Genomic DNA, 21,573 nt, shown 5'->3' with positions numbered 1-21,573 from the left:
CTAGAAAGTCAGCAAGAGATCAATGATTAAAGGGTTGCCAACTTTCTGATCCTCTTTTCATATTGAAAGATATGTTGTGGGAAAAACAGGAAATCCCCAACACCTTAAAGTTTAAAAAAAAAGTTTCCTCTAGTTTAGGACAACTAGCTAAAAACACCTACTTTATTGGGGGAAAGTTTTTAGGGGGTAGGGAATGGAAGGCTCAGAAAGGGAAGAAGGAATTTTGGGCTAGATGGTTTCTAAGGTCCTTCAAGCTCTAAATCTCCAGTCCTAGGAACACAAACCTTAATCAATTCCCTCTCTTGTTGTAGGCTAGTTTTTATCACAACATCCCACTGAAAAACAGGCTGAATGCTACCTACAGGGAATAACTGGGGTTCTTATAAAACACAAGGGTATTGTTCCCTCCCTTTATCTCTGTATGCCAATACAGTGCAGGGTTATGTGATTAAGAAGTGGCCCAGTGGCAAATTACCAGGCCCAGTGACTGCTGGGTAAAAACAACTACTGAGTAAACTGTTGGAAACAATTTAATTAAAAAAATACTTACAGTAAAACCTTCTGGAGAGATTGAATCTTATAAACAGCAGGCAAATGCTTAATACCAGTATTTGATATTAACCTAGAGTGGGAGAGAAAAGGAAAAGAACAAATGAGGCAGGCTAGCCAACCTATTGGCAGCTAATATTTGACCTTTTTTTTTTAAGTTTTAGAATATTAGGCTTGATAATCAGGAACACCAGAGAAAAAACTTATAAATGTTAGAATAGAATTGAGGTATGCCAAACTTAGGTTTTCCATTTTAAATGTGTTGCCACGGGTTCAGATGAAATAGGAAATTCCATAGAATGAAGTACTGGGTTTTTTTTTACTTGACTGGAGTTGGGGCATATTCCTGAAATACAAGAGAATCAATGAGTGGCTGTATGCAATTTTGACATAAAAGGATCTATTGATTATGATGGGCCACAAGATGGAAATAGATCAGCAAGTGGTATGCTCTTTGCCAAACCATCTCTAATGCTCAACTTTCTCATTACCAGTGGTACCCCTATCCTTCAGGGTCTGTAAATATTAGTGGAGGGTTGGGGAATCCTGCCAATGTGGCCCTTACGCTCACTATTCTGCACATTTATCACATATATTAGGCATTCAATTTCTATAGAAAAGATATAGAGGAAAATTGTGGACCTTTCTTTGCCAAGAAATATTTTTGCCTCAAATATAGTTTGTATATATAACCCCAGTTGATACAGATAAACAACAACTTGGATATTGTCATTATGTATTTAAGAGAAATAGAACAGAATCTGATGAGAAAGTAGTTCATTTTTTATCTGGAGAGTTAACTGCTGTGGCTAGAAGGACTGCGTGATGCAGAGAGAAAGTATCAAGAGCATTTTCCTGAAAAGACTCAGACCTTGTCATCTTGTGAGACAGTTGAGTGAATTAACTGTTATATTTGGAGGAGTCTTTGTGTTCTTAAACCTTACCTACCCCCACCGCCACCCAATAGTCTCTGATACAGTGACACTGATTTCTTTGCTGCTCTTTGAACAAGATACTCCATCTCATGACTTTGGACCCTTTCACTGATTGTCCCCCATGTTTCTCATTTCAGCTTTCTGGCTTAACTAGGATCCTTCAAGTCCCAGCTAAAATCTTACCTTCTGCAGGAAGTCTTTCCTTATTCCCATTAATTCTAGTGCTTTCTCATCATTGATCATTTTGAATTTATTCTGACTATATCTTTTTTGTACCTAGTTGACCACATGTTGTCTCTTCCAGTAGATTGTGACCTTCTTGAGAGAGCAGGAACTGCTTTTTTACCTTTCTTTGGTAAAGCTCAGAGCAATACCTATTACATAGTAGGTACTTAATAAAGTCGCTGATTGAGTTTAACTCTCGTTATATCAAGAAAGCCTTCTATGTAGAAGAATTTTTGTAAAGAAATCTTAACTGCTGCCCTGAGAAAACTGAATGATTGTTGGCCTGTGTTCCTTTCTTTTTGGTAAAATAGGCATTTGTAGCTGATGTTTTGAAGTGTGATATAAAAAAGGTTCCAGAGACATAGTTTCTGGGTAATTAATCCTTTTATTAATCAAACTAACATATAATTACTAAAAGAGGTCAGCGATACTCTCAAATGCAAAAAACCCCTCCTGGAACCCGCTCATAACCTTGGAAGAGTGGGTGTTCCTGAGGGTGGCAATTGACTCTGATTGGTTAACAATTAATGAGAAGAATGAATATTATAATGAGAGGTGGACTTATTCTAATGAGGGCCTGGGAGATATGACTAATCAGTATTGGACTAGGAGACTTATCTCTTATCTAAACTATCCCTGCCTAGGGCAATCTAGACCCAAAGGGGTCTACCTCTGCTCAGAACTGGCTGAGTGGAACACAATGGGCAGGAATTTGTCTTAAATTAAATTCTTTGTAAGATTTTCTAGTTGGGTGGGGCATCCTACCCAGCATCAAAAGGCATGTACCAGGGGATTTGGGTAATCTAATCCATTAAAATGCCCTTCAGTTCAATGTAGTTCAGTAATTAATTATTAAAATATAAGAGAGAAATGATTATTTCTCTCAGAGGTGAATCTCATTATTAACTTTCTCAGAGTCCATACATTATTGAAATATTAATTAATTTCTTTCCATAATTAGTTAATGTTAATAAATTATATAGCTCATATAGTAGGATTTTAAGTTTGACAGCTAGCCTACATAGAGGGTACCCCTTTGTCTACTACTTGACTCATTATCATATTAATTTTCACCATTTCAAATACTAAGGTAATTCAAAAGTATATTTCAATATTTCCTTATTGGTTATTGAAGCTAAAACTCCTTTTTTCCTTATTACTCAATCAGCTGAGTTACCACCCCAAGCTTAGTATGTGCATTTACTTAATAAACTGGAGAAACTTCTTTTCCCATAAGTCACTGCCCATTTCTCTGTCCCTCTTTATAAAAATCTCCTAATCTGTTAAACTTAAACATCAAAGTTACTGGCTGCACAATTTATTGACACTACAACAAATAATAAAAAAGACAATTATTTACAATTTCAGATGTGAAAAAGATCACAGCCTGAGTTATCTTTAATCCTCACTGCTACTTTCAAATTGTCGTTACTTTTAGAACACAGTTATTCCATTCAGCTCACAGGATAGATGCCAAAGTCTTTCAAAGATTCTCTTTATAAAAGTATTTTGCAAAATAAACATTAGAAGAGTTCTCTCAGGAAAGAAGTTCTATTCTTTCTTTTTATACCTCACTCAGTTTGTCTTTAGTCATGACCATCTCTCTAGAATTTCAGTTAAATTTCCAGTCTCCTCACAAGCTCTTCATAGAATAACAATCTCTCAATCCATTTTTAGATGATAGTTAAAATTCAATTTCTTAATAGATGATTGTTAAAACTCAGTTTTCTCACAGACTTCTCATAGATCAGAATTAAAATTCATACATTCCCAATTACTCCCTGAGGAATGACCATTAAAAATCATCACTCCTCAAGAGTCCAAGGGTTTTTAAAGATGCAGTAAGAGTATCAGTGGAATCTGTGGGAGGGGCCATTGAATCTGATATTACACTAATAGCATTGATGTCTACTCTAAGCCTATGAACCCAGTGTTTGGGATTGAGAAAGTATAGAAAATTTATGGGTTTTTATAAACCAGGGATAAGGTTTGGAGCAAATCAATTGATGAAGTTCTATGTTTGTGATGGCTTATGAGCAAATATGAGAATATGCTTCTTAATTACTTTTGAACCATATTTGAGAGAATCAACTTAGAAATGAGTCAAGTATCAGCCTGACCAGCAAAGGTTTGTTGTGTTTGTCCCAGAGCAGGTAAGAGCAATTAAGATACCAAAGCCTTAAGGTAGTGGTAACAAATTCAGATAGAATCTAGGGCCCCTAAACCATATATAAGGAACCCTGTGGACTTCATATTGACTTAGATAACTACATATAAATATTATCTATTTTTATTGTATTTTTTATTTCATCAAATATTTCCCATTTGCATTTTAATCTGGTCCAGTCCTCATTTGGGACTGTTGTGGGCCTCATGTCCATCTTTGCCTCAAATCATCACTATATTCCCATCCCTGATGGGATTGTTACATGTGAGGTAGGAAAAAAACCAAAACAAAACAAAGCTGTTACATGTAGGATATAGCAAAAAAACATATTTCATAGACATAACAAAAGTTAGACTAGGCAAATCCCATGAAAGACTTTCCATGAGATATGTCTATTCTACTCCACTGACCTTCAGACAACTCGAGAAATATGGTCTCGACCTGGTTAACGCATGTGAGAACTAATTGTCACCACTTATTTGGCACTTAATCATGGTAATAATGAGTGGTATTTAACCTTTTGCAAGTGTGTGTGTGTGTGTGTGTGTGTGTGTGTGTGTGTGTTCTCTTGCTAAATTTTTTTCCCAGCTGAACTTGAATAATTTATTTCCTCATGTATAAAGTGGGGGTACGGACTGGATGGCTCCTGAGGTCCCTTCCAGCCCTTGATCTATGATCCTATTAAATACTAAAAAGTCCAGGATCATGTTGTTTACTTCTCTGTACCCCCTGTAGCACTTAGTATAATGCTAGGATACACTAGGGGCTTGATGAACCTCTTCTTGATCAGCTGAAGTGCCCCAAACATCCCCTATTCCCCTTATAATTTGTTATAGGTCTGTCATGAGTAAAACTATGTAAACCAACATTCTTCATGCCTGTTATCACAGAATTGGAAGAGATCTCACAACTTAATTCAAGCCATAGCTGAATAAGATTAGTCAATAAACATTTCAGTAGTCAATAAACATTTGTTAAAACACCAAGTATGTTCCAGACATTGTATGAAGCAGTGAGGTTACAAATACAAAAAGAGAAAAACAGTCCCTGTAATTGGGGAAGACAAAACAAAAGGAAGTTGAAAAGTAGGAGTGTGGGGGAGAAGTTACCCAATTTAGTGGCATGGTAAAGTCAGAGAAATTCCAAAGCAGTGCACCCAGATGAGGAATGAGAGGTATTTGAGCTGGTCTCTCTCCTTAAATTCATGATCCCACTCTCAAATCAGAGAAACAGAGGGCAATGATGAGATCGAGTCCCAAGGCAGGATGATGAGATGATCCCAACAATGAGCTTTCTGTGGCATGATGGAAAAGTCAGAGAAGTCCCAAAGGAGAATCTCCTTTACATGGGGAGAAGTGAGGCTCTCCTCTAATGAATGATCAGATTTTGCTTAAAGACCTCCAATGAGGAAGAATTGATAGCCCTGTCAGGCAGTTCATTCTATTTGCTGATAGCTCTGTTAGGAAGTTTTGCTTTATAGCAAATCAAAAATCTGTCCTTTGCAACTTACACTCTTGATTTGAGTTCTTCCTGCTGGATCTAATCACAACAAATCTAATCATTCTTCTGTGGGATAACCATCTCAAATTTTGTTCCATGGACAAATTACATACCTCTATCTATCCATCCATCCATCCTGTCTGTCTATCTATCTATCTATCTATCTATCTATCTATCTATCTATCTATCTATCATCTATCTGTCTGTGTATCTACCTATCTAAATATATATAATACTTTCTCCACTAAATATATATATATATATGCATATATATATATACATATATATATATAATATATATATATATAACATACCAACCAGCACATTATCAAAATACATAATATATAAAACATTTTCATAGCATAAAAACAAGTTTATTTCCCTTCACTTATTTTGGAATTTCTCTCAAACTCCCTTTTTATTCCTCCCAGAGGTTATTTCATATCTTCAGGATGCATGGATCAAGATTTATGGGGTCACTCATAGTTATATTTCAAAGCTAAAAGTGTGCAATAGTTGAATTTGAGAACTATTGATCTCACCCTTTCCTGAGGCTATTTACATTTTCGCTCAGCATGTTAGGGGGGAAAACCAAAGTCCTACACATTCTTCTTTCTGTTATGTAGAGGTAGTATGGTGTGCTACATAGAAGGATAAAGGAACTAGCTCTAGAGTCAGGAGATCTTGCTTCCAGCCAACCTTTGGTATTAAAGAGCTATGTGACCTGGGACAAACTTTTTAACCTCTCAGCCTTTGTGATGTTCTTTATTTCTTGAAGGTCAGAATATATAGGCACTCAAATCCAATTGCTGTCTTTTCACAAGGGTCCATTTGTGTTTATTGTTGTGGGTAGGATATGGGAAGCTAGAGTCTTCTAACTCTCATTAACATAGCCTTGTGAGATAAGCAAAACGAATATTTTACAAAGGAGGAAACTGTGACTTTGAGAAGTCAAGTGGCCTCTCCATAATCACCCATTAAGTAGCAAAGACAGTATTCAAACCCAGGTCTTCTAACCGAGCATGCTATTCTCACTGTCTCTATAAGGCAACAGCAAGCTCTGTTCTTCCTATATAATGGCCATATGCCAGTACATTGACATTCTTCCCCAATTGTTTGGTCCAAGATTCATTGTACTCCAAGGGGCAACAGACAGAGGGGTGGTGGTGTCAATGATGGAATAACACGGGGAGTTTTAAAAGTGGAGAAGAGAGGATATAATGGCATCCAAGTCACGTTAGTTCTTAGAGCTATGAACATTAGATTTATTCCTATTAGTTTGAACTCTAACATTTGGGGTTCAAGCCTTGAGCCTTTTTTTACTTACATCTAGGAGAAGGTTCAGGGACAGATGAAAGGTTAATTAAATTTTAGATCCTTCAGGGGTGGTCCTTGTACATTGTGTCTAGACAAGCCCAGTGGAGACAGCAGCAGTAAGAGGCTCAAGTAAGGGGTATGTGAAGTGAAGAGTAGGACAGAGCAATTTCAATGAGTTAATTTCCTATGACAAGGTGAAGTGACTCTCAGATCAGGCAGAAGTTGCATATGCTGTGGTGAGAGGATAATACCAGCCCTACTGGGGGAATTGGAACAAAGCAGTTTGGGAAATTTAAGCTTCTGACTGAGTAAACAGGTGAATGAGAGTTAATACTAATCCTCATTTATCCTTGTGTTTAGCTATGTTTTAATGTTACTTTTAAAAAGTAACATTTTGTAATAAATAAACATAAATATTTAAAAAACATTTCTTCTAGGTGTGCATGTAGTTTCACATTATTAGGAAAGGGGAGTCATCCTAGAGCAGAGTGAGTCATGAGATTTGATTAGGTGATCTACATGTGTTAACCATAGACCAAGGAGAAGAATAGGACTATTCAAAGAGAGCAGGGTGAAGGAGAGAAAGGCAGTTAGTTCTGTGAGAACTCAGCAATTACCCATGAACACCTTCTAGTATTGAGTGGTTTACAAAGGATGTGGTAGATGTATACTTGGTTCATAGCACCTGATAGCTATTACTGAATAAGGCCGTGCATTCTTCTTGATTTCAGTCTCTCAGCTTTTGTCATCAGATTTCAGATGCTTACTTATTAGATATATGATCCTGGGCAAATCATTTAACATCTATTTGCTTCAGTTTCCTCATCTGTAAAATGGGGATAATAGTAGCACCTATCCCACAGGGTTGTGGTGAGGATCAAATTTATAAAAAGCACTTAGCACAGTGCCTGGCACATAGTAGGTGGTTCCCCTTCTGTTACTGTACATTAGCAGGCTGTATTTGATGACCTCCATGAGGAATTAAACAGCAAATACCGAATAAATTCTCTGTTACTTCTGTCCAAGGCTAAGAACTGGATGGTTTCTTTGGTATAAAAACTCTATGATTAGGAAACTCACCAGTGGGGATTGACACCTTCTCTGCAATTGAAGTCTCAGAGAATTTCCTGGAGCACTGAGGGGTGCCCACGGTCATGCGGTAATGTGTGTCAGAAATGAGCCTTGAACCCAGGTCTACCTGACTCCAAAGCCAGATTTCTATATCCACTATGCCAAGCTGCCCCTGCTGCTGTCTGAGAAGAGTGAGTTTTGTCTTTTTCACTATTACCTCTTTAATAATAATAATATTTACCTAGCACTTTAACCTAATTTGATTGATTAAATTGATCTCATTTGATCAACACCCTGTAAGGTAAAAGCTAAAGTTTACTGGGGAGGAAACTGAAAGAACCTGAGAAAGGTTAAGTGATTTGTCTAGGGCCACACAGCTTGTAATTGAAGGAGGCAGGATTTGAAGCCAGGTCTGTCCTAATTCCAAGTTCAGCTCTCTCTTCACTGTACTATTTAGCCAACATTTTGGGTCATGGTGCTTTGAGCAATAGTAACCTTAGCATGTATACTTTACTGAGATGGGAGGAGTTTTATGAAGATGATGGAGGGAAAGATGCAAGATTTCCCAATGAAATCTGCAGGAGTACATTATTTAATACCAATAGCTGAAGCTTCTAAAGCCCTGTTCTTGAGAGATTAGATGTACTTAAGCCTTTGATCTTTATGGGGGAAAAAGAACAAAAATGAGTGAGAAATACAGGTATGCTGAGTTTAAGACACTTTAAAAGATCTAGTGACTGTTTGGTGAGATGGATTATTCGTGGTTATTCTATAGCTGAGATTTCATATAACCCCAAGATAACTCAAGTAATGGAATTCAGAGGAATACTCAGTCTTCAATTCATTTCCCCTCTTTGATCAATAAATTCAAGTCTGATGGAAGCTGGAAGTGGGTAATCATCTAGAAGGCCTGTGTCTCCACAGGTTTGCTTTGGTCAAATGATTGTTTGCTACAAAATTATTTTGATTCACTCAACCAGACTTCATCTTCAAAAACAGGAAAAAGCCTGAGGGTAAAATGTTAGTAAATTCAAGTTCTATAAATGAATCCTTTAAAGAAAGTAAGCTGCCTCAGAAATCTCCCTTTTTGACAGCTAAGATGTCACTTTGAGCTGGTGTTAACACCTTTCCTTCCAGAATCTCCCCAGTTTTAGGATGCAGTTATTAAAGTCCCACAATACATTTGTCGTGGAAGATGGACATGGGAACTGTCATCCTTCCCCATTTATATCTATAATGACTTAAAGATTTATAAGTCTTTCATTGACAGGTGCCTCTACATGGGTTTGTTGTTATTAACATCATTATTGCATTGATCGTGCCGACATGTTTCATTTTCCTTCCTCAAGTTGACTGTGTGTATGTGTGTTTTTGTTGGTATGTGTGTACTTGTTTGTAATGTATGCAAACATTTTGCCAAAATAGCCTACAACAGTACTTAACTAGATCAGAACAATTGGGCTTTTCCCCAGGGAGCCTCTTTTAGTAGGTGCTGACAGGACTTGCGTTATTTGCGTAGGTAGAAATAACAACGTTTAGTTCTTGGCTAGTGAGAATAATTAGTTTTAAAAAGAAGTTACAAAATGGTGGCTAGTGTGGGCCTCTGCCTTCTCCCTCCCTTTGAACCGACTTCTAACCTCTACCACTTAGTCGAGAATGAAGGACGAACAACAATCTAGTAGACTGTTACCTCCATTCAGACCCCAGTGGGTACCTCTCAAGACCTTCTGCCCAAGAGCCCTGTGAAAAGCAATGCTTTCCAGAAGACTGACTATGCTTCTTGCTCAGCCATTTCCCTACCCTGAAGTCATCATCCAGGAGTAAAATCTTACATGGAGAAGTGGTTATTATGTCAGCTAGCATCAAAATCAACTACTATCCAAGTCCTACCAACAGGTAGGTAAGCCCAAGAGCCCCAGGAAGAGCAGCATCTTTCAGACCACTGGCCCTGAATTCAGCCTGCTTCCCTATGTCCAAAGTCCGGGGCAGCAGTTCTTAAAGTATAGTCCAGGGACCCTGGAGATACCCAAGACCCTTTCAGGGAACCCATAAGGTCAAAACAATTTTCAGAATAATATTAACATATTTTAATTTCTAATTAATTTCAGTAGACATAACCCACATAAACAAAAGCTCTTTGGGGTCCTCAATAATTTTTAAAACTATAAAGGAGTCTTGAGATAAAAAAATTTTTGAACTACTGGTTTAGGGGAACAGGCTTTGTGGAGATGAAATCAGGCAACATCATCTAAAAGTTCTAAAGGCCCCAATTCCACACAAGGCCCAATTACTGAAGAACTAGAAAAAAAAAATCCTCACCACCAAATCCTGGGCACTGTTCGATGGTTTAATAAATGTGGTTTTATCAATGGAAATGACACTGAATAAGATGCATTACTGTATATTTTACCACTGAATCCTAAGGACCATGAAGCCTTTCTATCTGACTTGTAGCTGAATTCTCCTATAAGGTGTTGTCTCTTCCTATTAGAATGTGAGATCCTTGAGAGCAGGGATTGTCTTTTCTAGTTGTATTTCTAGCACTTAGCAGAATGCTTTGCACATAGGAAGTGATTAATACATTTTTTCATTTATTCTTTCAGGCTGTTTGTGGTGTCTGGAACCACTTCTTGAAGATTTACTTTTTATAACTATCATACACTCGTATTTTAATCTACTTTATTCACATATATCTTCCCTAGTAGACAGAAAACTCCTTATGGAGGGGGTGCAGCACCCTTAGCTCAAGTTCTGCCTCCTTCAAGAATCCTTTTCTGATTTCCCAAGTTCTTAGACAACCCACATATTTATAGGAAGTAGGGAAACAGCCAGTAGACAGAGAGTGATTGAAGATAAGTGAGAAGGGCGATCGTGGAGGGAGCAATATGCTGGAGAAGATTGGCTTACACTAACACAGTTGTAATAGAGAGTGATTAGGTACTAGACTGTCTGATTCTCTAAGTGAAAGACAGCATTGTGTAAAAGAATGTGTGTTAGATATGGGGTCAGCAGCAGCCCTGAGTTTGAATTCTGATTCTGATAGTAGCTGTGTGACCGGGAAAATTGCTTAATAAGACTGAGTCCCTAATAATACTGATATTACCTATTTTAGAAGAATGTTTTGAGGTTCAAATATATATGAAGCATGGTGTAAAACTTAAAGCTCTTTATAAATGTCAGTTATTATTGAGTTCTATAGGGATTTAGAGGAAGGAGAGTTGACTTGGGCACCAAAAAAAAATGATAGATTCCAAGACTGACATTCTACCCTCACAGGATCCCAGAATCTCAGCATTCTTCTTAGAGCTGGAAGGGACCTTGTGGTCAGCTAGTCTGTTCTGTACCTGAACAGGAATCCATCTTACAGCAATCCCTGATCAGTTGTCCTTTACTCTTCAATAAGGCCTTTTTCTGGCATGATGCTGACTCATCCAGTATTATTTGTACTCACTGCTTGCCCTGTCTAGAGAGACTTGGAGGGATTTGAAAGGAAGGAGCTAGCAATGACAGTTAGGCTATAAACTAAGAAGTCTTTGATTTTGGGGGGGGGGGTGGATAGAGTATGAAGACTATATTAATTTTTCTAATCTAGCAAACCATTATCTAAAATTCTATGTGATAGACATAGCTAATATATACTATCTTAAATCTAATATATATTTTATATAATATGCATTATATTTTATAATAAATAAAATATATATATAACTACAATATATATGTGACTATGTAAATACATATTTATAAGCTTATTTATAAATACATATTTATATGGCTGTGGGCAAAATTGCAATTGTTAACATATTTACTTTTACTTCCTGTACTGTTTCTCATGTCACTCGGTTAATATAAATTTGGTTACTCCTGATCCATTTGATTCTAGGATTTCGCATTTGCATTCCTGAAAATGCCCTTGGTGAACATTTCCCTTCTTGCTTCTGACTCTTCTTTGGGAAGGTAAGCTAATGGTAAATAGGGTGGGAAGGCTTTGTTTATTTTTTGTTAGAGTGATGTCTTTGCTATCAGCATTATATGAGCTAGACATCTCTGATAGTTTCTACTTCTATAAGTATGTAGAAAATAATGATGCCTACTAGCTGTGTAACCAGAGGCAAGTTATATAACACTACTTAATGAACTCCAGTGGCTCCCTATTGATTCTAGGATCATATGTTATTTAATCTATCTCTCATCTTAAATAACTTCTATTTTGGTATAAATTTTATAATGCAAATTATTATTTTATAGTAGTATATGTATATAAAATGAACTTTTTCAGATGAATTGCTTTCTAGCTATGCCTCCTCCATTGCGTACTTTTAAAATCAATTTCTTGAGCCTAATTATTAGACTTCACATTGATTTCTATTAAATTTAACCATCCCAAATTCAGCACAGTTGTTCTGGCCTGTAAAGAGTTTTTTAGATTGTGATTCTACCATCTAGTATGTTTGCTATCCCTCACAATTTTGTATCATCTGCAAATTTGTTAATGATGCCATTTATACCTTTATGAAAATCATTGGTAAAAAGGCTATGCAGCACTGGAGCAAGTTCATCCCTGGCACATTCCTTTGGAGATCTCCTTACAAATTGGCATGGAACCATCAATGACTACTCTTTGAGCCCAGTGATACAACAGTTATGAATATAATTGTACTATCATCTACACCAGGGCTGTCCAACCTTGGGTTTTTATTGAAACAATAGACAATATATTTTGATTTGCCATTTTAGTGAGAGCTTTGCAGTAGGTGGGCATAGTTTACTAAAGCATTTATGTAAATTTCTATGCTTGTAGGCAGGCGGCATAAATCGCACTGTGGGCCGCATTTTGGGCAGCCCTTATCTACACCACAGCTCTATGCCTTTCCACCTAAACAGCATGAGATAATTTATCAAATGTTTTGCTAAAATCTTGGTAAAGTATATCAACCACACCTACTTGATTTGCCAATTTAGTAACTATATCCAAAAAGGACATAAGTTTGCTCTCTTGGGATTTGTTCTTGAACTAATGCTGGTCCTTCAGGGTTGATTTCCTTTTCTAGATGTTCGTCAACTTTATAATTGTTCTAGAATTTTGTCTGGAATTCAAGTCAAGATCACTCTATCATTTGCAGAAGTTTTTGAAAAAGAGAATATTTCCTCTCGCCTGGTCCTAAGGTATTTCTATTCTCCATGGTCTTTCAAATGTCACTTGTGTTTCATTCATCACATCCACCAGTTCTCTCACTACCTGACTTTGTACTTCAGCTGGGGGATCTGAATTCATCCAGAGCATTTGAGAGACTTTCTCCTCTCTCTGTTCTTATCTTTGGCATCAACTCCACATGTCATTCTGGGCAAAGAAAACATCAGCAAAGTAATAATTAAGGACGGCTCTGTTGTCAACAATCATCATTCTATCTACCCAGAACAGCTGCCCTATCCCTTATTTGATCCTTCCTTCCCCTTAATTCAGGATGTCCCCAAATCTTTAAGTTTTAGTTCCTCGAAACTTCAGTAAGACTTTTGGGATAACCTGTATAGCTACCTCCACCATTTCTGATGTTCTTTGGTTTCCTCATCATCCCCAGTTCATTTTGAGTTTTAGCACTCAGCCATTCTCTAATTGATGGGTATCTTCCCAGTTTCCAGTTCTTTGCTACCACAAAGATTACTGCTCTCAATATTTTAGAACATACAGGTTCTTTTTCTCTTTCCCTAATCATCTTTAGAAATAGGCCTAGTAGTGGTATTGCTGGGTAAAAAGGTGTAAACTGGGCACAATTCCAGACTAGCTCTCTAAAATGGTTGGATCAGTTCACAGTTCCACCAGCAGTGAATTTGTGCCCCAATTTTCCTCATCCCTTCTTACATTTGCAGCTTGACATCATTCTTATAGGATCATGCCACATTTTTATTCATCTTCTTTTCCCTTTCCTTTCTTCCTTCTGCTGCATGTTTTTTTTTAAAGTCTATGTTGATTGATGGGGCCCCTGTGCAACCACATTGGTCTTTTCAGACAACTTCCATTTTCCCCTCTTGTAAGAATTGTCTCCCTTTGCATCTTTAGAATTTCATTGTTGAGAGTTTCCCAGCCCTCATATGCTGACTTATGAAGAATTTTTGATTTTATGTATTCTTCCTCTGAACTTAATATGCTCTCCTAAAATATAGGGTACATTTCATACTATGCTTAGCTTTTCTCTCTTGTTCTATTAGAAAATCTTGGAAGGGGAGGTTACTTCTCTGAAAGTTTCCCATTATTTCTACATCAGCAGTCTTTCTGTCAGGGAGAATCAGATCTAAAAGAGAATTCTCCTTCTGTGGTTTCTCCTTCTTTTGAAGGATAAAATTGCCATTAAGGAAGGTCAGGAAGTTATTAGCTGCTCTGCTTTTGAGATAGAAAGAACATTGCAGCTTATTAAGCCCTCATCTCTTCATATCATGTTTCTGTGCCAGGCTTGTGATCTTTTCCCCAAATTTCACATCTTGTATCTACCAACATGGTCCTGAAACAGCACACCTATAGTCCTGCACAGAATGGATTTTGCCCAGTACTTATGTATTCTTAATACCACATAAGATTTCTGGAAGAACTCATGTCCCTTACACTAGACAGTATTTGTGGCATGTTTAGCTGATGACTGTATGATTAAAGTAGAGGGAAGGCATTTTTATAATGTCTACTGAAGGTAAACATTTTCTTGCCAGGGAGAATTTGTTTTTTTTTAAATATTATATTCTGAAATGTATCCAAGATATACAATAGCATCTATTCTGCTCTAGGCCTTATAACCTAGAGCTACAATAATTTATAGAAGAAATAATTTAGATTTATTAATTAATCCATACATCCATGCGTATATCCCTCTGTTGATCTTTTCATTCAAATAAAGAACCTAGTAAATGAAAGGAATGATGGGTAAAAAGGTGATTAAGATAAAAGTTCTTGCTAATATAGAGCTTATAATCTAGGAATAAATGTAAGAGAACATAGTTTAGAACTTAGTGTGTGCATGAAAAGCCGCTGTGGAGAATGGAATAGTGAGTTGATTAGGAAGGGATAGTTGGATTGCCAAGCAGTAGTGAGGGCCAGTTGAATACATGCAACATAAGTTTGTAGTGGACACTGTCAGAATAATTGAGTGATTTTCTCCACCTCCATTCAGCAGCATATGTGTAAAAGCAAAGACAACAAATGGTGGGAGTGATCCAAGGCTGAGGTTTGCCTGAGCATAATTGGTAATATGATAAGGGGATAGGGCATTCAGGAGAGGAGAACAGTGTAATGTTGCATTGGTTCATGTACCACATATATGATCTTGAGCTAATACTTGGTTTTCCTGGGTCTCAGTTTCCACATATGAAAAATGAGGGAGCTGGATTAGATTGAGGACAAGAATTCCCTAGGCAGAAAATGTCATCCTTTTCCATTTTGAAGACAATAGCTTTGCCATTTATTAGCAGTGAAAGGGCTACAGTCACTGTGGCCCTGGATGTGTCACTTAATTTTACCATGTCTTAGCTTTAAGAGAAGGAGCATGTATTTGAATTCATCATGGATTGGAATCCTGGCTTCATCACTCACTGTCTGAATGACCTTGAGTTATTGACTTAAGCTTTCAGGGTCTTATAATAAGAATGCATTGAAACCACCTGATGAGCTCTAAGGCCCTTTCCAACTTCAAATCTTAAGATCTTAGCTTATCTCTGTCCTCCTTTTTCCTGTTTCCCTCTTTCATTTTCTGTTTGGCTAGTCCATTAACCATTAATTCCTTCTTAAGATTGTAAAGTGGGGTGGAACAGAGGAAGGCAAACTCCAATCAATTGACACAGTAGCCACTGTGATCTCAGCATCTCTGTTATTACATTTTGGTAGGGAAAGAATGTTTCCAATCTTGTTCCCTGCTACGAAAAGTTGACAAATCAATCTTCCTGTAGCACAGGTCTGATCATGTTACTCCCCTGCTCAAGAAGCTGTGGTGGCTCCCCTAGCACCTGTAGAGGAGTAGAAACTTTCTTTAGCATTTAAAACCCTCATAGTCTGGCATAGTTTTACAGATGCTTTTCGTATCATCTCCTCTCAGAAAATCTTCTAGCCATACTGGCCAACTTACTAAACCTTCTACATGACATTCCATCTTCTACCTCCATGCTGCATTAGCTGTCTCCCATTCTTGGAGTCTTCTTCCTCCTGACCTTCACATCTCTTGACATACCATCTTTCCCTTCAAGGCTCTGCTTAGGTGCTACCTCCTATACGATGACTTTCCTAATCCTCCCTGTTGTTAGACTTACTCCTTTCCTCCTGACTGAAAATTACTTTGTACTTAATTATCCACACACATGCCACATTATCTCAGGAGAAGGTAAACTTTTTGAGGGAAGGCATTAGTCCTTTCCCTGTTTCTTTTCATCTCCTTTTTCCTTTCCTTTGTTCCTTTTTTCTCCTCTTCTTTTCAATTCTGAAAGGCCTGGTAAGATCAAAAAGCCAACATGTCTGCCTTCTATTCATGATTGGGACAACTAACATTCCCAACACTGCTTAGCTGCCAATGTCATCTGGTGATGGGACCATGCAGCTTTCTACTTAAATGCTATGTGATCTCTGCTGGGCTCCAGCTACCATATTTACTGAGCTGTTTTCTGCTTTTATCCATTTGTCTTTAGGAATTCAACCTCTTTGGATCATCTACTACCAGTTTCTCATCTGATAAATATATCAGAGCTAAGTGGAGAGGGGTGATTGTGACCCCTACCCTTATACTAGCATTATATTTATCAAGTGCTTCACTAAAATCTAAGTGAACTATATCTATAATACGCTCTTGATCAATTACCAATCAAGTAACCCTTTAAGAAATAATGTAAAATAGCAGTTATTGTTGAAGTTAAGAGGCTCTTTGTGATCAATGTTTACTTTTCGAAATGTTTACTACTGTAACAACAATGTTGCTAGCAGCTGCTGTGGAGGTGAAAGACCAACAACAAGACCAACAACAACAGCACACAGGAGGGCTGCTAGCCCAGGTCCTTTGATCTGCTTTTCTAAGGAAAGCAACTTTAAGGAGTTAACAATCTTACTTTAATTAAACATACATACACCATTTACTTTGTCCATGGGGAAGAGCCAGCACCCTGAACTTCAGAGCAAATACAAACAGAAATTACAAACAGATCAACAGACAGGCTTTTATCTGTCTGACCAAATCACAATACATATATAGTTACCCGAGAGAAGCCCAAACATCTGGGTTTTCAAAGGCAGGGGGCCTGCTTCAATGGCTACCCAGAGTCTCATCACCAACACTCTTTCAATGAGTGTGCCCCTAAAACAAAACACCAATCTCAGATCCTATATATACATCTCAGGGTCCTGGGGTACTTGATTACCTCAGTGCTGAGAAGCACTCCAAAATAAAAGACAAAAGGGTCCCAGTTTACATGTCCCATTCAAACAAAGGCAAGACAAGGCACTTGATGGCCTTAGCATTCCAAAAGAGAAGAATAGCAAAAAAAAGTCCCACCTTAGTTACCATAACAACTACCTATTTCTTTATTTTGCCATAAATCAATGGAAAGGTTACTGATTTTTATTTTATAGACTCCACTCTGTCTCTTTAAAAAAATTAGGACATTTATCCTCTTCTAGTCTTGATGTACCATTCCTAGCCTTTCAAAGAAGACTGAAGGTGGCTCAACAATTGGATCCACCAATTCTCTCAGTACTTTTGAAGGTAGTTCTGGGCCTAGTGACATGGACTCATCAAGACTGGCTAGGTGATATCTTAATACTTTCCTACTTTTCTTGTGTTTTACCTTTTTAAAGTAATTTTTATTCTGTTCTTTCCAGTCCAAAGATTATTTTCCTAGGGAGAAAAAACATGCAAAATTACTGCTGAGTAGTTCTTCCTTCTCTGTGGCATCTATCATCATCATCCTGAGCAATGGTCCTTTCCCTTCTTTGTTCTTCATGAGCAGCCTGAGCCAGTCTTATGTGGATGAAGAGCAGGCCATTGCCAGCATGGTACACTGGGATATGTGTGAAGGGCAGTGAAAAAAGTTCTAGCTCAGCACCTCTATCCAGTTAACATGGGACCTTGAATTCTGTCATTTCTAGTTCATTTCTTTGGGTTACTTAGGTGCTGTCTTTCCTCTCTAGGATCCTCTTTTAGAGTGCAAATGGCCATGAGAAACATTCGTTTCATTAATAGCTCAACATGAATTAGTTTGACAGGCCCTTTTTCTCCCTTACAGCAAGGACTTGGGTCAGCACAAAGGTACTAGAGAGTTTGTGAAGGAAAAGTTTCTGAAAAGAGAGAAGATAATGCAGAAATAAGGTAGGGAATAGGCTTGTTCTCAAGAAAAACTAAAGCCGCCATATTCTTTTTTTTACAATACAGTCTTTCTATACTTTTATTTCCCATTGAACTTGCATTTCATCCTGTCATTTATATCAGGGTCCTGAAGCTGGGAACAATAAAAAGATAATAAAAGACTGGGTCCTTGTCCTCACTGGGCTAACAAGTCAAGTAGAGGGATAAGGTGAAAACAATGACTATTATGTATAATATCACATGATAATTTGCTTATTCAATAAATATTTATTATCGGCACCTGTCAATTTTACCTTTATCATATCTCTCGTCCCCTCTTTTCTCTTTTATGACATCGACACCACCACATCATCACCTCATAGCTAGATGTAACAACAATTTGGCTAGCAGCAGCTGTGGGGGTGAAGACCCAACAAGACCAGCAACAAGAGCTGCCAGCATGGGTTCTTGGATCTGCTTTACCAAGGAAAGTAATTTTAAGGGGTTAACAATCTTCCTTTAATCAAACTTTCAAATATCATTCACTTAGTTCAGGAGGAAAAGCCAGCACCCTCAACTTCAGGGCGAATACAAACAAATTACAAACAGAAACAATATAAACAGACTAAATCACAATTCAGTTACCAGAGAAGAACCAACGGGTCTGGATTAGCAAAGCAGCGGTGTGTGTGTGGGGGGGCGCAGTTACAACGACTTGCCCAGAGTCGCACAGCACTCTTCCAGTGAGTGAGAGCCCCCAAAAGTCAAACACCAACCTCAGGTCTTATAGACCATCTCAGGGCCCTGGGGCACTTGATTACCTCAGTGCTGAGAAGCACTCAAACAAAGAACAGTGAAAAGTCCCACTTAGATTGTGGGAAAGTGAATTAATCTCTAGTACCACCAAATACAAGTCAATGACTCCTGATTGTCTTAGTGCTGAGAAACATTCCAAGAAGTGACCCCACTTTCTCTGTCCCACTCAAACAAAGGCCAGAATCATTAAAGGCACTTAAGAGAAGAAGAGCAAAAAGCCCCTCCTTGATTACTGCTACATTAGACTACTGCAATAGTTTGCTGGTTGATCTCCCTGGCTTAAGTGTTTCCCAATTCCATTCCATCCTCCACTCACGTATAAAAATGACCTTCTTGAAGCATAAATCTAACCATCTCTCTCCATTATTCAATGAACTCTAGTGGCTCCTTATTACCACCAGGATCAAAAAAAAAGTTTGTCTTTTAATATTCTTCATAACCTAGTTCTCTACATCTCATTCCTTGCCGTATACTCTATGATCTAGCCACACTGGTATCCTTGCTGTTCATTAAAGAAGATAGTTTATCTCACAATTTTGAGCATTATCATTGGCTGTCCTGTATGCCCTCTCCTTCTTCATCTCCATCTTTTAGCTTTCTTGTATTTTTTTAAATCTCAGCTAAAGCTTGATTTTCTGCAAGCAGTCTTTCTCAGTTTTCTTTAATTTTAACACTTTCTTTCTGAAACTATCCCCAATTTATTCTGTATATATCTTATTTGTACATAGTTGTGTGCTGTCTCCTTCATTAGACTATAAATTCCTTGAGAGTAAGGACTGTTTTTTTCCTCCTGTTTCTTTTTATTAGCAGCGCTAAGCATGGTGTCTGGCACATAGTAGATGCTTTTAAAAATGCATATTGACTTGACTTAAGGCACTATCCTAGTCACTGAGTATACTAAGAAAGAAACAGTCACTGTCCTCTAACATTTTATGAGGAAGACATATCATATACCCAGAGAAACAAATAAAGCATAGATCAAGAGAGAAAGAACATTATCAATTGATGGAATCAGGGAAGGCTTCACTGAGGAAGTGGCACTTGAGCCAATCCATAAAAATGATAAAGATTCTGAGAGGAAAGAGTAGATTCTGGGCAAAGCCTTCATAGCCTGTTGCAAAACCTAGAGGTGAACAATGGAGTATCTCCAGAAACAATTATCTAGTTTTTATGAAATTGAGAAAGCATGAAGGGTAATAACATTAGATAAGGATAGAAAGGTAAGTGGGGTCCAGATAGTGGAGGACCTTAAATACCAGGCCAGGGAACTTTTTTTTATAGGGTGCAATTGAAAGATTCAAGAAGGAGGGTAACCAATTAGGAAGCTTTTATTATAGTTCAGGCAAATGGTGATGATGGACTGAATTGTGGTGGTAGCTGTGTGAGTGAAGAAGAGATGAATTCAAGAATCCAAGACTTGACAATACTTGCAAACTAATTGGATTCAGATGAGGCAGAGAGAGAAGGAATACAAAAAAATAGAGGCTGAGTCTAAAACTAGTTGACTAAAAAGATGGTGTGCCTTCAATGGAAGCTTGGATGAGTAATAGGTTTATAGGAGGAGATAAATTCAATTTTTGACATATTGAGTTTGGGTTGTCAATCTGACACTTGGTATAGATTTCTACTTGATAAATTGGTGCTATAGTAGTGGAATTCAAAGAGGGATTAGGACTGGATATGTAGATTTGTGAGTCATCTGCAAAGAGATGAGAATTAAACGCATGGGTGCTGATAAGATCACTGAATGAGAAAGTGTAGAGAGAAAAGAACCCAGGATTGAGGGTTGGGGTACATCCACGCTTAGGGAGTGGGAGATACATGATGAGACAACAAAAGAAATAAGAGGACCAGTCAGATAAGGAGGAAAACCAGGAGATAACAATGTCACAGAATCCAAGGGAGCAGGTACCTGATAGCATCAAAAAGTTACAAAATATCAGGAAAAGTTAGCATTAGATGAAGGTTTGTTACCCACTGTGGGACTCAATGTGGTCAGAATGGAGTTGATATTTCAGTTGGACTTTAAATGATGGTCAGAAGTTCAAAAAGAAAAGGAGGCAGAGGCCATTCCAGGCATAGAGAGCAGCATGAAGGCAGTAGAGGGCAGGTGAGTTTTGAGGTGCAAAGGGTAGTTCTGTTTGACAATACTTCATAAAGTATGAAGAAGAGAGTAATAAACAATGTCTAGAAAAGTGAGCTTGCATGATATTGCCTATCAAGGGCTTGAAAGCCAGGAGGAAGAGTTTGAATTTTACTTGGTAAGCAATAGAGGACCTTCAAAGATTTCTGAAAAGAGTGACATAACCAGATTTCTACATGGGGAGAGCATTCGGGCAGTAGAAAGAAGGGGAGAGAAGGAATGCAGGAAGAGCTGTTAGGACTATTACACTAGTGGTGCTAAGAAGACTCCTATTAGTGGCAATAGGAATAGAGGAGAGGGAATATTTCAATTGATTTGTATTGTGTAGGTGGAAAACAATAGGACCTAATAATGAGAAGGTTAGGAAGGGGAAAGAGTCAAGGAGCTTCAATATTTCAAATTTGGGCAACAGGATGCGTTTCATGGTGGTTCCAAAGATAGAAGTGCTGAAGTCTGATGAAGAAACTGGTTTAGGGGGAATGATAATAAGTTCAATTCTGGAAATGCCAAGTGTGGGGTTCCAATGGTCTAAAGTTGAACTCCAGA

The 21,573-nt window shown here is 37.8% G+C and overlaps 1 protein-coding gene across 2 annotated transcripts in view; it reads right to left on the bottom strand.

Annotated features, from left to right (window-relative positions):
* FSHR (follicle stimulating hormone receptor) overlaps positions 1 to 21,573 on the bottom strand; it is a 243,982-nt gene that overhangs the window by 46,462 nt on the left and 175,947 nt on the right. For both annotated transcript variants that reach the window (XM_036752372.1, XM_036752371.1), the window contains exon 5: positions 551 to 622. In XM_036752372.1, coding sequence (XP_036608267.1) covers positions 551 to 622 — 72 coding nt within the window. The remainder of the gene's footprint in view (positions 1 to 550; positions 623 to 21,573) is intronic.

The sequence above is a fragment of the Trichosurus vulpecula genome, chromosome 3 (genome assembly GCF_011100635.1).
Source record: "Trichosurus vulpecula isolate mTriVul1 chromosome 3, mTriVul1.pri, whole genome shotgun sequence".
NCBI lineage: Eukaryota > Metazoa > Chordata > Mammalia > Diprotodontia > Phalangeridae > Trichosurus > Trichosurus vulpecula.
The sequence above is the reverse complement of the archived record's forward strand: the minus strand, read 5'-3'. Positions and strand labels throughout refer to the sequence as shown.